At 33.2% G+C, this 16489-nt stretch overlaps 1 protein-coding gene across 4 annotated transcripts in view; it reads right to left on the reverse strand.

The window, feature by feature from the left end:
* Window positions 1-49: 49 nt before the first annotated feature.
* Window positions 50-16489, reverse strand: part of LOC134533866 (tetraspanin-31) — a 29777-nt gene continuing 13337 nt past the window's right edge. For 2 of the 4 annotated variants that reach the window (XM_063371571.1, XM_063371570.1), the window contains 3 exons: window positions 14035-14154; window positions 12028-12123; window positions 50-6414 (listed from right to left, as the gene is read on the reverse strand). In XM_063371571.1, the coding sequence (XP_063227641.1) occupies window positions 6316-6414; window positions 12028-12123; window positions 14035-14154 (315 nt within the window). In that variant the 3' untranslated portion in view covers window positions 50-6315. Of the gene's footprint in view, window positions 6415-8840; window positions 8966-12027; window positions 12124-14034; window positions 14155-16489 lie in introns of all 4 variants that reach the window. The other 2 variants (XM_063371572.1, XR_010075401.1) reach the window with 2 other exon arrangements.

The raw sequence follows: 16489 nt of genomic DNA on the forward strand, positions 1-16489 counted from the left end.
TAATACAGGTGGCCTTCACTTTAAACAAGGTGAACAAATAAAGTTTCCATTAACATCGTAATAATTTATTTAGCATTCTACCGAACATGGGCACACTAAAGACTAGAATTGCAGAACTCTATTACAATCTAATACAAGAGAATTTTAGAATAATACAGAGCTTATAATAAAAAAAAGTGAGCGAGTATTTCAGTACTCGCCAGAGATGTGTAACATCGAACCTCGGAAACAAGCAAAATCATGTTTTCTCATGTTGCAAACACACTTAAAAAATGAAACTTGAATATGATTTTTGAAAGAATTCTTTAAAATAATGCAGAGTGTGATAAATATATCCATATTGTGTTTTCAACTACAATTCTGGATGCAAATCACAAGTAGTTTCCATACATGCTGAATTTACTGCAGTAGCAGCTACGTCAATTATCAAATAATTTTATTTGCAGAGCAAAATGTTAAACTATAAAATAAAACAGCTCTGATAAAAGCAAACAAGAATTTAAAAATACTAAACCCCTGCTTTGGATCTGATTTTCGACAAAGAATTTAATCAAAATACTGCTCATCTTGTTAAAATTCACTAAACAGTTCATACTATAAAGTTTGCCCTTGTCTTTATGAACTGTGGTTCACGCCATCCATCACAGATGGCAGCACCCTGGTTGTTACACAGTTCTGTTCCTCGACTTCCTTCGCATTCACAAAATGCAGTAGACCGAGAGCTAAGATGTTACACATCAATAAATTACAAAGTCACAATCATATACAATCCAAGTGTGGCTTAGTACAATTTTAGCATAATACAGTAGTATTTGTCAATAACTGCCAGCATAGGGTGACCAGATGATCTGCTTTTCGCATGATATTCTAGTTTATTTCTCAGCATTGTCTGTTAATTAAAAAAAAAAACTGACACTTTCATGAAATATTATTTAGCCTTCCAAGTGCTGATTTTATCACAAACCACCATCCAATGATAAATACAGTTTAAGAAATGTAGTTCCTCAAAACATAAAGAGCATGTAGGCTCCAGTTCTCTCATGATTATTTTTTCCCATACCTGCCTTCCTTTTCATGATGAAATATGAGTTATTCATTCAAATGAAAATTATATTTCAGAGAAAATTAGTTGTTAAAATGTGCCACTATTTTTTGTTGAGTGTGCTGCTTCGTGTACTTAAAAATCTGGTCACCCTATGTTAGCAAAATGTAATACCAGTCAGTTAGCATTAAATTAAATTATGGAATGAAACAAAACCTGCTTGCCAATAAATTTCTTAAATGTTAAATTATGACAAGAACAATCTGGAATTATGCAAGTAAAGTTTCTGTTTATAAAATTATTAATATTTCACATTTCGCTAGCAGTGTGAGTTCTCACATAGCAGTTAAACTTTCATGTAGTTATAAAAAAAATAGAATCAACACGCTATGTTTTAATATATTTATTGTACCTACTATAATAGATTATTCATAATTTAAATTTAAAAATAAAACAATTGAAACTATTTTTAAGACTTTACAAACTGATTTTAGGTTATTAAGGTGTGTTTACACAATACAAACATGAATTTTGCTTTTACTTTTGTGGTTCTAACCCCACCAGGGTATCAAATCTTGTCCGACAATTTATTTTGATAATGCCACATAAGCAAATCGCTTGCTAGGCTGTGAATGGTTCTTGACAGTCTGACCATGAATTAAACTTTACTTTTAAATTTTTGAAATCATAAAGACAAGAGTTATTAACTTTAACTTTACGATGTTGATAGCAAAATTCTCCTTAAGAAACAACATGGTGGTAACCATCGTAATGTCACACCGCAAAGTCACATGTCCAAAGTTTTTAATTGTGTGTAGGTCTTTCGTACTAGCTAGAAAATTGCTACCAACTTTTTCCACGGTTGCCACTCAATACTGGCTTTAGTTTTTACCAAACAAAAATATTTTGATGCCTAACCCGAGGTCCACATGTTAGTCTTGCCTAACACAGCTGGTGATGAGAAAGCCTGCCTCTGTAATTGAGCTACCAGCTTGAACGAAAGTGGATGAAGCGAGACATTGAGATATATCAAAAGGCAGACGACGTAGAGGAGAGTGACTAAGAACACCCAGGTAAAACAATCATGATCATCATCCCTATCACATACACATTATGATCAAGGACTATCTGTGTCATGAACCACAATTGTGAGGGAACAAACACATACTGACATGTCTGGAATAGATATTGAAAACTATATGATGTGCCCTCAAGAAATAAAACCTACAATTTTCACATTTTATTCATGCAAGCTTGCAGCATAACCCAATATCTGAAAATTTGTTTATTGAGCAGGTGAACGTGAAAAATTATTGTATTCACCCCTTATCATAACTTAAATGGAAAAACTTGCAAGCATTTAAAAACAGCATGACACAGACAAAGTATTCATGAATGTAACATAAACACAATATCGCTGTCAAAATAAACAGATGACATACACTTTGGAGATGTACTTGTACAAAACATGCAGAGTGTTTCCAAACACTTGGTAAATAATTTGATTCCTTACATTAAAAAAAAATATTTACATATTTTCCCCCCTTAAGTAATTACTAAGGATTAATCCTTCCATACAAATTTTTAGAACATATTTCTAAAGAAATCTCCTATTTCTCAGGCAATTCAAATTTATTTCCCAACACTTATTTATGTATGAATTTTGCGAAAATAGATTACCTGAAAGTATTTCAAAATGACCAGCTGTTTTTGTTAATTTCAATGTACTTGTTAATAGTAAAAATATATTGCAGCTTATTGTTATAAAACTAATTGCGGGAAAAAAATGTAGCAACTCCCATTTTAATTTCTGAAGGGCAAAGATACTGTCAACCTTGTTTTCCCATGTGTACAGTACATGTTATAAGAAACATTACTAGCTGATTTGCTGTTTGGCTGAAAGTAGTTTCTGAGACTTCTTTAACAGGTGTTCTAAAATTGTATTTTTAATGCCCGTGGCAATTTCTTTAGAAAAAAATTACAATCAGTTTTCATCTTCATACCTTGCAAGGAACCTGTGTTCAGAAACAGCTCACATTATCACAAAAAAAAAACTATAAAAACTGTTGATGCAGTACACCCATTTATGGAGCTACATCCAAAGTACAATTCTCATCATTGTGTAAGCAATCTTCACACAAGAACCTACACAGAAATTTAATAATAAATACATAAAACAAAGCTAGCTTACTTCATAAATTAGAACATCAATATTCAATACTCTATAAAATGCACAGAAAAATAAAATTCTCTACTGCATCTCAGCAAATAATGGGGAGAAATATGTTCAAAATGGTTTCACTTCACGCAGTTTAATGTTATTTTTATCCTTTATTACCTTCTTGGATGGGGGTGAGGAAGTGGACTTACAGGCATACAATTACACTACAGTAAAACTTTATGATATAAGTCGTGACATCTTTTAATTAATCAGCTATGATCATGATTTTAAGAAAATACAATAGACCATTTTGAATAGTGAACCAAAAAAATACAGAAAGAAACACACCACATGCAGAGAGTTTCGAAAGAAACACATTTAAACAAATACTGTACTTGGAAACTTCCATAATACTCACATGGCAATACCTACTTTTTCCAAGCCTTTGCATCCTATCTCACAAACCAAACAAACAAAATAAAAACATTATGAAAATGACTAGGAAAGAGAGATCTTCAGAACAGAATGAGTTTACTGACAGTGTGTACCAATACCCTAGAAACAAGAGTAAGACATATTGTCCAGTGCATTTGACAAGAATCTATGCAAATTTCAAGGGTTGATGTAATTAGCTACTTTAATAATGATGTATGTCAGTCTTCGATGGCAGTCCAAAAAGGCTGGCAAGACAACATGCTGATGAACATTTAGAACTGAGAACATCTAAAAGTGCACTTTGCACTTACTGCTGTTACACATCACAATCATATACAGCGACTATAATGTTTTTAAATCACATGACCAAATGCAGCTGTTTTATTATCATTTGTATTATTTAAAATACCAATAATCAATATAGTTCACAGTAAAACCTCAAAACTAAAGTAGCAGTGGTTTGTATTTCATTATTTGTAATATTTTGACAAGTGTTATTTATTTTTAAAAAAATTAAAAACAATTTATCAATTCCAAACATAGTTATTATTATAAATTAATATATATTTTTATATCATTCTAAATATAAAATATGTGATGGTTTGACCCATAAAAATTAACAGCTGAAAATGCATTTTGAAATTGAAAGTTAAATATTTTATGAGTTTATTTTCTGTAAAATAAAAGAAAAATATTCGTCAAAAAATAAACTAAACATAATTTAGGTAAAATTAATTCAATAAATGGTTTCGAGACAAGTATTTAAATTTAGGAAATCACATATTGCCAGTTTTCGAAAACAAACTTGGGCATTTGAAACAGTGGAAAAATACACTATCATTTTGACCGAACGTTAGCTCTATCTGTGGGCTGTCCTACTTCTAGCCCTAGCTAAAAGTGATAAAATTGCCTCTATGTTGCTACATAATAATCTTAAGATTTACTCTTTTCTTTCTCTATTAAGAAGCTATTGCAACTTAGCTTTGGGTTGATTATATTTTTTTTAATTAAAAAATTCTAAGTCCTTTTTTTTATTATTGTCAATGTCCAAGAAATGTACCTTAACAGTGACATGAAAATTTTTACTAATCAGTTTGATGTATACTAACAAAAACTGACTCTTCAGAGTTGCATATTCAGCTATGCTTTTCCTAAATATGAAATATTCTGCCATTAGCACTAGGTACAATAAAAACCACACCCAAAATTATTTATTTTATTATTTTTTTTCCCCATCCATTTTTGTAAGTGTGATGCGGGGATTGACATATTACGTGAAGAAAACCAATAAAAGTAATGAATGAGTGGTTCTCGTAAACAGAATGAAGTTTTGCACATACATTAGCTATTCGACTAAGCAAACCCTTTAATGGTTTCTCACAGTATTATCTCTTACAACGCCATGCAACTCCACTTCCAACAATACACACCACAATGCTTGGTAATTTACAAAAAAAAAATATATATATAACTTTCTAGTCTTTCTACTATGTAGACCTAACTAACCTCTCCATACTGACTTCAGCAAGGGCAAGACAAAAGCAAAAGCAATTGTTACTACGCAATAAAACAATTTCTCTGATGTACAACCAAGTGTATACAATTTTTGTCATAGCAAGTGGCTTAATGTGTTGAAAAAAAAAATACAGTTTCCAAAAAACATGTTCCCTCTGCTGTAAATGCTCTTTATTAATACATGTTTCGCACATCGGGTATCTACTATTTGCTATACATGACAGCCAAACTAAAATTAAGACTCTCCCCATTTATACAACTCCCCTACACTACAGTTTGATTATTATTTGTTTCTTGCGGCATTTCTTCACATAGGTAATAAATTAGGTTTTTCAGCATCACGATTCACCCAATATGTACCATACATGTATTTATATAAACAAGACAAGTCACAAGAACAACTAACTAAGCGTTATGACCATGTACATAACTTAGTTGCAAGTGTTAACGCAACAGCCGAGTCGTGACTTCACATAATAGCCCGTCACTGAATTTCAAATCTACAAAACAACCTATACGCAGTCTAATATTGTTTGCAATGGGGACAGCCTACTTCCCAAAGCCAAATTCAGTCCCACATAATTGATTCCTAGTTCCGTTCAAAATCCCCTCACAGCACTATACATTAGTGGCTACAAACTTTACATAGAAACATTAATCAGACTTAATGGATCAAATTACAAAAAAGCCCCTGAGTAAATTACGTTAAACATTTTGTAAGGAAAAGTAGTGTTCAGCGTTGACTACACATTATCAGTGTCACTGTACTAGTGCATGACAAGCAAGGCATTTAATATTCTGACATACTTGGAAAAGAATGCAAACACTATGTGTTACTACACACTTGTTCTATATGCTGACATCTTTTGAGAAAAACTTGAGTTTTCAATAGTTGAAGTTTAAAAGTAATATATATGCATGCACACATGATTCCCAAATCACTACCGTACCACACCAAAGTTTCAAATATCTGCATGATATTTTGATTTGGAAGATTCTTTGTTCATAAGTTGTTACTAAACAAAAATATATTATTTAACAAGTAACAATAAAAATCATAACAATAATAATAATAGTAAAATCAAATAGGACTGTAAAACTGCTTACATCAACTGTTGCGGCAACACCACAAATTCATAACACATAAAAGTTGACAAAAATGCTAGTACATATAAGTGGGCTTTGGAATAATGGCACTTGCTGTTTTATCATGTCTGGGGAACTGGTTTCGATATCTATAAGCAACGACCGCCGCTATCACCTGCAACAAAACACAACAATTAATGATGTATATTAAAACAGTACATTAAAACTGCTGAAGTTTATGTCAGGCAGCATTTTACATGAATTTACCACAAGTGCTCGCCAAGAATAACATGTAACTATGATTAACTTATTCTGAAATTAGTTAGTTACATGCATAGCTATTCAAAGTCATGCATTACCCACCTGAGTTAAACTATCACGTTATCCAAATTTATTACTGTTACTAAGTTGTTAAAAAAGCAAATTAATTGTTTTGCTTCAACGCTAGCCAATATCTTAACCACACATTAATCCAATCTAACACACAAAAATTTCTAGTATTTACAGAGCTCTTGGCATGCTGACTTTGACGACTCTCAGACATGACATGATCACTCATCTGACAAATTTTCAAAGATTGTGTATCATTTTAATTTATAAAACAGTAATTAAACAATACCACAAGAAAAAAGTAAACCCAGTACATATTTCACTGATATATGTATCATGCATGCTGTGCATCATGATTATATTTTAAATTTAAAACTCTTGTGGATGAATGTTTAGTGGAATATTTACTTGTTAGGTAACCTAACAATAACTTAAACTTCAAAAGCAATGTTGGGTTTAACGACACACACTTACGCATAGAGGCTTATACACAGTGGGTTCCAACCTGCTTGATTCGGCAAACTTTGCCACATGAGCGTGATGTGTTAGCAAACACAGCCATTTATGACAATAGATTTGTACTAAATGCTGAGACTGTTTATACGAGGCACATCCACAAAGTAAGTTTCCCACTCGTCCCACAGCTAGCAAGCCTTATGCTGTGCAAAGCGATCGCGCATACGTTGATAGAGCAATGACGTAGAATGGGGCAACTGTACTTCCCACATTCTCACAGTAGCATCATCACACTTGCTTTTTGCATGCAGAGTATAGCGCCGATCAAAATTATCATCGGCTGTGCCGGGTCTATGGGCCTAACGTCATGAGCAAGCAGATGGTGTGTTGCTGGTGCAGACAATTTCCAACAGGTCAAAGAAGTGTGCAGGATTATAAGTGCAGTGGGACACCTACAGCCTGGACCTTGCTCTCAGTGATTCCTATCTTTCCCTGCATCTCAAGAAATTACTGTCCAGTCAGTGTCAGCGTTTTGAGAACAACACAGACATTGTATGGTTGTCATACAGTAGTTCCAACCCCAGGCGGCAGACTTCTGTGGCACAGGTATGCAAAAGTTGGTCACACAGCACGACAAATGCCTCAAATCCGGTGGCAAAAATGTTGAAAAATGGCTGAACATGTGTTGTATCTGTCGCGATAACATTTCCAGCAAATTGTGTTTCTGTAAACTTACTTTGTGAATGCACCTCCAAGTATAAAATTACTTATTTATAAAAGAAATCTGAGGTAGGAATCTACAAATAACAACTATTTAAGTTAAAAACAGAAATACACAGTCTGGTAGTGTGCTTGTAAAAATGGTACGAATGTGGAAAGAAAATACTTTTTTTTTTTTCCCATGAAAACTAAGTTTCATTGGCTAGCCCAGCTTCCTTGGGCAACAACACAATTACCAGGGAAATGTGAATGATACCCTACAGGTCATGATGACTGGTACATAAACCTAAAGGTCAGGAAATTTTAGGAAGCAGATGAAGATGTTAAAACATGAAAGAAAAAATCTTATAAAAGGAAATGGAACTTATAGGGGTGCAAAGCCCATTTTTTCTATTTGAATTAAAGTCAAAGATGAACATCACTTAAATATTTTGCTATGTTAAGAAAATGCTTTAGAAGCAACTTTGGATGCCAGATACATACTGCATATCACACACTAAATAAAAACAATCTGAGGAACATTTAGCAAGTCAACCAACACCACCGCTTGTAAATAAAAAAGCAAAAATTGTAAATACAAAAAGATTTATGTACAAGCAAGATTAACTTAAAAATAAAAAAAAATACAAAATGAAAACTAGTGTGAATTTCTCTAATTAAATTTGGTTACACTTTATAATCAGAATCCTAATTACTGAGACCTATAAAAATAGTGTTTTTTTTATTCTTATGCATTGTGGAAAAAATTTTTGGCTACAATAAAATTTTGTAATTTTTCCTCAGAATTTTATCAAAACGTTTATATATTTTGAAAGCAGAAGTAGAAAATTAAAATCAAGAATAAATATACATACTACTTACTGTAATTATTTTGTAAAATAAATATACTTTTGAAAAATTTTTCATGAACACAATTTTTTTGAAATGATCACAACTATCAATTACGAGTTAGCACAATCACAAAAGTAATATCATAAACCTCTTAAAAGGCTAACAAGGTAGCCAGTGGGTCCTAGGCACACATGCAGTACTGCCAACTACCAAGTGTTAGCACAGTCTGAAGGAGAAGAGAGAAGGAACACTGCAGGCATTTACCTACACAGCAGAAACCAGACACCACAGACCCCGGACTGTGCATTAAGAGATTAGAGGAAAGCACTGGGGTTAGCCCTAGGATCTTTCTGGTTCCGGTAGCGCACCGTCAACCAAACGCCCACAAACTGCAAACAAAAGTTACCAATTAGATTTCATTCATTCTGTTTTATGCGCTTGAAATATGTACACTACTCGTTTGAAAGCAAACTACAGCACCAAGAAATTTTAATACTGTTATGTACAGCCACTAATGTCTCAAAACACCATCCTCAGTCTTACTGAAAATTGGTGACTTCAAACAAAATCAATTTGAAAAAAAAAATTATTACCACACTTACCACTTACCCTGACTTTAAAACAACCAAAACAAAGTCATTTTACACGTCTGTAACTTATCACATCCATTTATCTTGATTAACATTTAACACATCCTATTATCCAAATATCTTATAATTTATACAAATGAAAGAAGCAGAAAACTAAGTATGTAGCAACATGTGATTATCCCGTACCCATCATTCATCACAGGTGAGAGCTACAAGCTGGTACAAAGTCAAGATTATTTTAACACCAGCCAGTCAGTCTCCTTTTGCACTTGAAGTTTGAAAAAGATTTCAAGTACATGCAAGAACTGTAGGCACAACACTGTTCATTCCTGTTAAAAGATTACTATATCATAATGTCTACAAATACCTGGTGAACTAATTTCAGGACTTTTTCATGAACTTTCAATAAAATTTTCCCATGCATTTTTTTTATTGAAGGGTGATTTTAAAACATATATACACAAAAATAAATATGTATGAGCAAATATAATACAAAATATTCTAAAATGCACAGGAACAAATCAAAACTATTTTTAAGTTGGAAAGCTGTAACAGTTTCAGAGATCATTCCCACATAATTTAGGTGGACAGCCTCCAACTACTAGTTTGCAACTAAAAACTAAGTGAGTTAACAATGGAAATTATTAAAGTTTCTTGACTTCTAGCACCACTGCTGTTTATGTAATGACTTCTCATGACTTTCATGACCAGTTCCTTGATTTTCATTACTTTTTTTGTGACTTTTGAGACTTTCCTGACCTGCAGATATCATGTACATAACTAGTTCATCAAGTTTATTATGCAGTGCTGCCTACTACCTAGCACACCCATCAGTAAACACATTTATGCATACACTAGCTGCAGTACCCAGCGTTGCCCGGGCTGAACACAGGGTGAAGGGGAACTGTTTAGAGATCAGATGTAGTTAGTAATTGTCTTCTTAATTTGAATGTCAAGTGTGCAAAATGATTTATATCACTTTCAGATCCCAACAGACGTTGTTCTGCCAGTTTATAGTTATATTTACCTGGTCTGTATGTAATCTAGACTCTATAAAGCAATATAGGAAAAATAAAAATTAAAAATAAGGGATTACTAATATTGAAAAGATTCCATTATGCATTGCAATGCCTCATTCAGTTTTGTTTTGTAATATGTTTGAAGTAGTTACACATATAAAAATAATCTATCCATGTCTCTAAATATAAATTTATCTCTATCTACATCTATAGTCCTAAATATCTATGTATCTCTCTATCTGTATTTATCTCTTTATATCTACATATATACCTCACACTATCTCTATGTATTCTATATGGTACTGATTGCTTCGTTGTTAATATCACACGGGTGTTTTTTACTTGTATGGGAAAATTAAGAATGATAAGGCATCTAGTGCGTGGCAACAATGTTAATAGGCAATAGGAAATAAACTTCTAGCACCTGCAGCATTGTCAACACACATTTTGTACGTGTACTGCATGTTGTATCTAACCCCCTCCAATGCATTTGATTCTAAATTGGACTTTTAGTAAGGATCCCTAATGTTATTGATAATATAATATTCCTCGATAAATGTACTATCCAACACTGAAAGAATTTTTCAAATCGGACCAGTGGATCCTGAGATTAGCGCGTTCAAACAAACAACCAAACAAACAAACTCTTCAGCTTTTAGTATAGATTAGCACATGTACAGCAAAAACATTCAAGTTTATGCTAAATACTACACTCCACAAAAAATTAACACTTTATACAGAACTTAACTAATCAATCAAAAAAAACTATTTAAAAATTATAAAAATATATAAACAAATTTAAAATTAAAAAATAATATCAGGATTTACATATATAGTAAGAACATTATTAAATTATCATTTAAGCATTACATGCTTTGACTGTACAGTCTCTCCTATATTTTACCGAAATTATTGTGCCATAGGAACAGCCATATGTGCTGGCTATATAAGCCAGATTGATTGTACAAAACACTGATGCTATTTCTGGTGGGACGTTAAGTTTTATATAAACTATATATATAATTTTAGTGTTTTCATTTCAGATATATAAACTAATGCTTCCTGTACATGAGGCTGATTTCTTTCCAGATCCAGAGGTACCAGCTCTACCTAACCTACACAAACAGCAAAGCATTTAATTATTTTAATTGTTTGGTATAATTATTTACCCATTATTTTTCAGCCTGAGTCTGCGTACCTCGTTACAATAATACTTCATTATACAAACATTTCTTTAGAGATCTGAAATTAATTTTATTTTTGTGCAGATGAAGGCTGAGAGAGAGAAAGAAAACAAACAATAATACAGGAAATGATAAAGAAGGTAGAGAAAGAGAAAGAGAAATATATATGGGGACGAGAGAATATAAAGAATGAAGGATAAAAATGGAGAGAGAGCAAAAGAAAAAAGAACGAAAGAGATAAGTGTGTATGCATAAGTGGCACTGCCAACCAAACTAGCAGAGTTAATAAAAAAAAGTGTTTTCTATTGTTTTAAACAAAAAATCAAACCATGTTACTGTTGCATTTAGCTGGGGTGCAATTGCAAGTTCATAATTTTTTTAATAATCTCAAAAAAAAACAATGGATTAACATCTGTACTACAGGCTTTGGAAATATTACAACTCCATCACAATGCAAACAATGTGTGTTTGCTCTACCAAATTCCCACATACCAATTAGCCAGCAATTTCTCAAGAGAAGGAAGCAGTCCTGAGATACAAGGTCAAAACTATTCCTCCACAATCCACATTGTTTAGTTACAAATCCATAAACCCACTAAATAAATAAATTAGTACTGCATGCATTTATAAAGGATGGTTTCAATGCAGGCAACCTTACCTCAGTGAAGCTGAAGAACATACCGATCCCTCCACACAGCTTGAAAGCGTAGTTGATGGTATCCTGCAGTTTCTCCGTGCATGATGGCAAAGAGCCCTGGAACAAGTAAAATCACAATCTGTCACACACATTACATTTTCAAATTTGCTCTTAAAGTCTTGTGGACAGCGAGGTCATCAGAGACTGATAAACTCAACAACACAGTTCCGGGAAACCAGGATATGGTGTCTATGAAACCTGGTGAACCAATTCCAGAACTTTTTCAGAATCATTAAATAAATATTTTCTTACAATTTTTTTCATACCAAGATATTTACAAATAAAAGCAAAATCAAACACAAGCAATTTGCAATATGAACTCAATCTAATATTCGCACGAATATGCCAATTTTTAAGTTAGCAGTAGGGGTGGGTCAGTCAAATCCTCAAATACCTAAAAATTCTTAGTATTCAAAGGATTCAATATTTGAGGAAAAAGATTCAAAGAAAAATATTAGAGGAAATAAAATAAATTGAAAAAAAAAATTAACACTGATAACCTCTGAAATTTACTAGTTCAACTTTTTTTCTCCGTACCTAACCTGTTACTATTCCCCAATATATTGTACTTTTCAGGACTTTTTCCATTCCTCCAGTTTCCTTACTTGTTCATGACAGTCGTAACTTTCATGACCTGCAGACACCCTGATGATGGTCTGTAGTCATGAACCACCCCAACATTCGCCTAGAGTTATTTCAGGAAACCTTGTCAAAGAGGAATCAGGATGGCCGAACCGGGAGTTCGATCATTCGAACCCGGGTCCTCTAACACACGAGTCCAATGACTTACTACTACGTCACCTGGCTCGATAACACACAAGTAACTACTCATGCCTTTCCCAAACTACATAATACAAATAATAAAAGTTTTTTTTTCTTAATTTTCAAGAAAATTTCTTGTTAAAAACGAATTGTCTCAAACATGAATAGGGTTTGTTAAAAAACACCTCTATAATAGGAAAAGTAATTTTGCCTTTTTTTTTAAATAAATAAACAAATAAAAACATTATTAAACCATTAAAAATAAAATAAAGAGCATTTTAAACATTTAAAATATCAATATTTCTCAAGAAAATTAATTAATTGTAACCCTAGACAGAAAATATTTTTCATTAAACTTAAATTTGTAAAAAAAATTCTTTAATATTTATGCCTGATTAAAGAAATAACTCACATAAAGTCCGTAAAAATTCCGGACAAGTCTGCTTGCGCAGTATCAATCCAAAATCACTGTCCATGGACAGGCAGTTCGGTTGGTTATTCTCGAAGTTCCCGCAGATATTTCGTTCGGCGCCCGAAACACAATGGTGCAACAGAAGATGTGGTGGAACCACGATCATGCAAGTTTATGAAAAAAATATCACGCTTGAACTCTAATGGTGCAACGGGATAAGTGGCATGTATTTCATCCTACCTCCTGTACGTTCCAATCACATTCTTATGACTTTAAAGAACCACACATGCATTTAAAAACTTAATTAATAAATTTTTACTTAGCTTAGTGAGTATGAATCAAGGCATAATGCAATGAAACCTCTTTATTAAACTTCTCAAGAGACCAAGAAACAAATGGGGTAGATAAGTAATAAAAGATGTAAATTCAGACTTCATTGGCATTAGATGAAAAAAAACAAAAAAAAAAAAAACAGTAAATTGGTGTATTGTGAAATGCAAGACAATGTTAACTCTTAGGATGTAAACAAACAAAAAAGATTCAACTGTATTCAAATTTAATATCTACAAGCTGTGCTATCAGAACCTAATTTTTAGTATTCGTCAGAGTAAAAAGAGATAACCCAACTAGTTAGGCTTTCTTGAGTCCCTGAAATTGGCTAGGAGTGAACGATCTGAGGCTAGGATTGGACAATCTGAGCCTCCGGAGTGCCAATGTCCACCCAAACTCAAACTCAAGATAGGAGTGAGTAGAATACAGTACTGTTCATTTTGCAAGCAACCTCTGGTACTCACATTACATGCAGGGTTCAGCGGTGATATTGTTGTGTTGCCCACTTTTATACTTTCCACAAGACAGCAGTTGAATGCTTTCTCCACTTTGCTTTTGGTTGCTAATGTCATAGTTTTCAAGCCCTGCAAGTCAACATGTAGTTACAATACTGTGACACTGAATCATGAAAATTCTCAAACAACCAGTGCAAGCCAATAAAAATAAAACAAAAAAAACACACACACACTAAAGGCATTTATAATTATATAAAATTTTAATTTGTGACATTAAGAGGATTTATCACAGCTGCTAAAATTGTGTGCTGCAGGGTCTCGCGGTTCCAAGTCTCAATGGCGTAATTTTAAGACTGAAAAGAAATAAAAAATTTTGAAAAATATAGAAAGGTATAAGGAAGGTTTCTATTGAATAATTTTTTTAAATTTTTGTGATTAAATAAGTTTTATCCCGCATTGAAAGTACTGTTTCTGAGCTGTTTTCAGTGTGATTTTCAGAAGTTTTAATTGAATATTTCATAAATATTTTTCATTGGAAACATAGTGTTGACCTTATAAAATAAATTTCTTTCTGTGTTTTCACTGTCGTAATTAAGATATTTGATGAAAATTATGTATTTCTAAAGTAATGCACACATTGCTGGGCCAAAAAGATGATCGTCGCGCGGGAAACTGGGTGGGAGGCAGAGAAGGGAAGAAGAGGTGTAGACAGCGAGAGCCCTCCCCCCTGTGGAGCTGCTAAGCTGACCCCTGCTGGGCGCAGGACTCTGCCCGAGCCTGACAACAACAATAGGGAAGAGTGCAGGGGGTGGGGGTTACTACCTGCTGTGGAGCTGTCCCAAAACTGAGGTTCGCAACTCGCCAGAAGAAGGAAGTGTAGCTATCAGTGGCTCGGAAATCTAGCAAAGCCAGATTGTTTTTATCAGCATACAGGAAAAAGAGGCGCAGGCCAGAGGTACTAATAAGTCTGTATTTGTGTCTGTATTTGATAAACTATGTATGGTAAGTTTGAAATTGGCTGGCACATTCTGTGAGGTAACTCCTCTTGCAAATTTAATAATGTTTGGCCAATGATAAACATGATAAGATGTCGGAGTCATTGATAATCGAGATTTCAAGCGACTTCATAACAAATCAGGAACATTATGGTAATAATCAAGAATTTACTAAAATACTTTAAGTTATCAAATCAACTAGAAACATTTTAATAAATGTTCTTGTCTTCTGGGTTCTAGCCGCGTCACAATGGAAGTTCTTTCCGACGTTTCGGAGTGCGTTGCAGCCTCCATCTTCAGGGCAGCAGCAGAAGTCGCTTCTTACCTACTGTTACTCTCAGTAACCTACTACCTACTGTTCGTCAGTAACCTACTACTTACTGTTACTGACAGTAGGTAAGAAACGACTGCTGCTGCTTCCCTAAAGATAGAGGCTGCAATGCACTCCGCAACGTCGAAATAACTTCCAATGTGACGCGGCTAGAACCCAAAGGCAAAGCAAAAATCGTGAAAGCGCGCGATATTTATTTTAAAGTGTTGTTTGATAATGTTAATATCTTTAACAATTAAAATTGCCATTCTGTAATGGTTTTATAATTTACTGTTTCATGTTTTTCTCTCAACAAATAAAATAAAGGGTAATAATACAAGTTTACAAAATAAGTATAATTGATTTATTTTTACATGCTTTATATTAGCTTCACCTTTATGTTTGTATGTTTGTAACCGACTCCTTTGGGTGCGATTTTGACCCACTTTAAACGGCCAGATTTCATTCAAACTTTGTAGATTTATCGAAGAACGATGACAATACACTAATTTGATAAGATTATTCCATTATTCAATTTGCAAAATAAGATTTTTGTCAATTTATAAAATTTCACAATATTTAGTAGGCTTTGTTTATATCGCGCCAAAGACAAACTGAAAGAAAAGAGTTCGCATTTCGCTCATGTGCGAACTATTTTCTTTCAGTTTGTCTTTGGTGCGATATAAACAAAGCCTACTAAATATTGTGACATTTAATTAAATGAAAAGTGAGAGTGGGTTATGATTATTGTGAACAATATACTTTCTTGAAGAGAATATTATCTATATTTGTAAAAATATGAAAACAAAATTCCCTGAAATAAGGGCTTTAAATGTTGTTTCTTTCGTTCAATAGAGAAACACAATTATGTATTTGTTTCATTTTACCAATTAACCAAGAGTGAAACATTATTATAAAACAACATTTTCTGCAAATATTTCACGAAACATGGAAAAATTGAGGTTTAATTTTGCTGTGAAACCAACAGCAGATGGGAAATCAAACACCATATGCATAACCTCAATAGCTTCACCTGATGGCAAATTTTTGAAATTACACTCGAACACCAACCTGCAAATCTACACCAAAAAGTTAAAAATATTCCAAACTATGCCAAAGTCAGTAAATCATTAAATAAAAGACATCAAACACGGAAAGT

The sequence above is a fragment of the Bacillus rossius genome, chromosome 7 (assembly GCF_032445375.1).
Source record: "Bacillus rossius redtenbacheri isolate Brsri chromosome 7, Brsri_v3, whole genome shotgun sequence".
Taxonomy (NCBI): Eukaryota; Metazoa; Arthropoda; class Insecta; order Phasmatodea; family Bacillidae; genus Bacillus; species Bacillus rossius.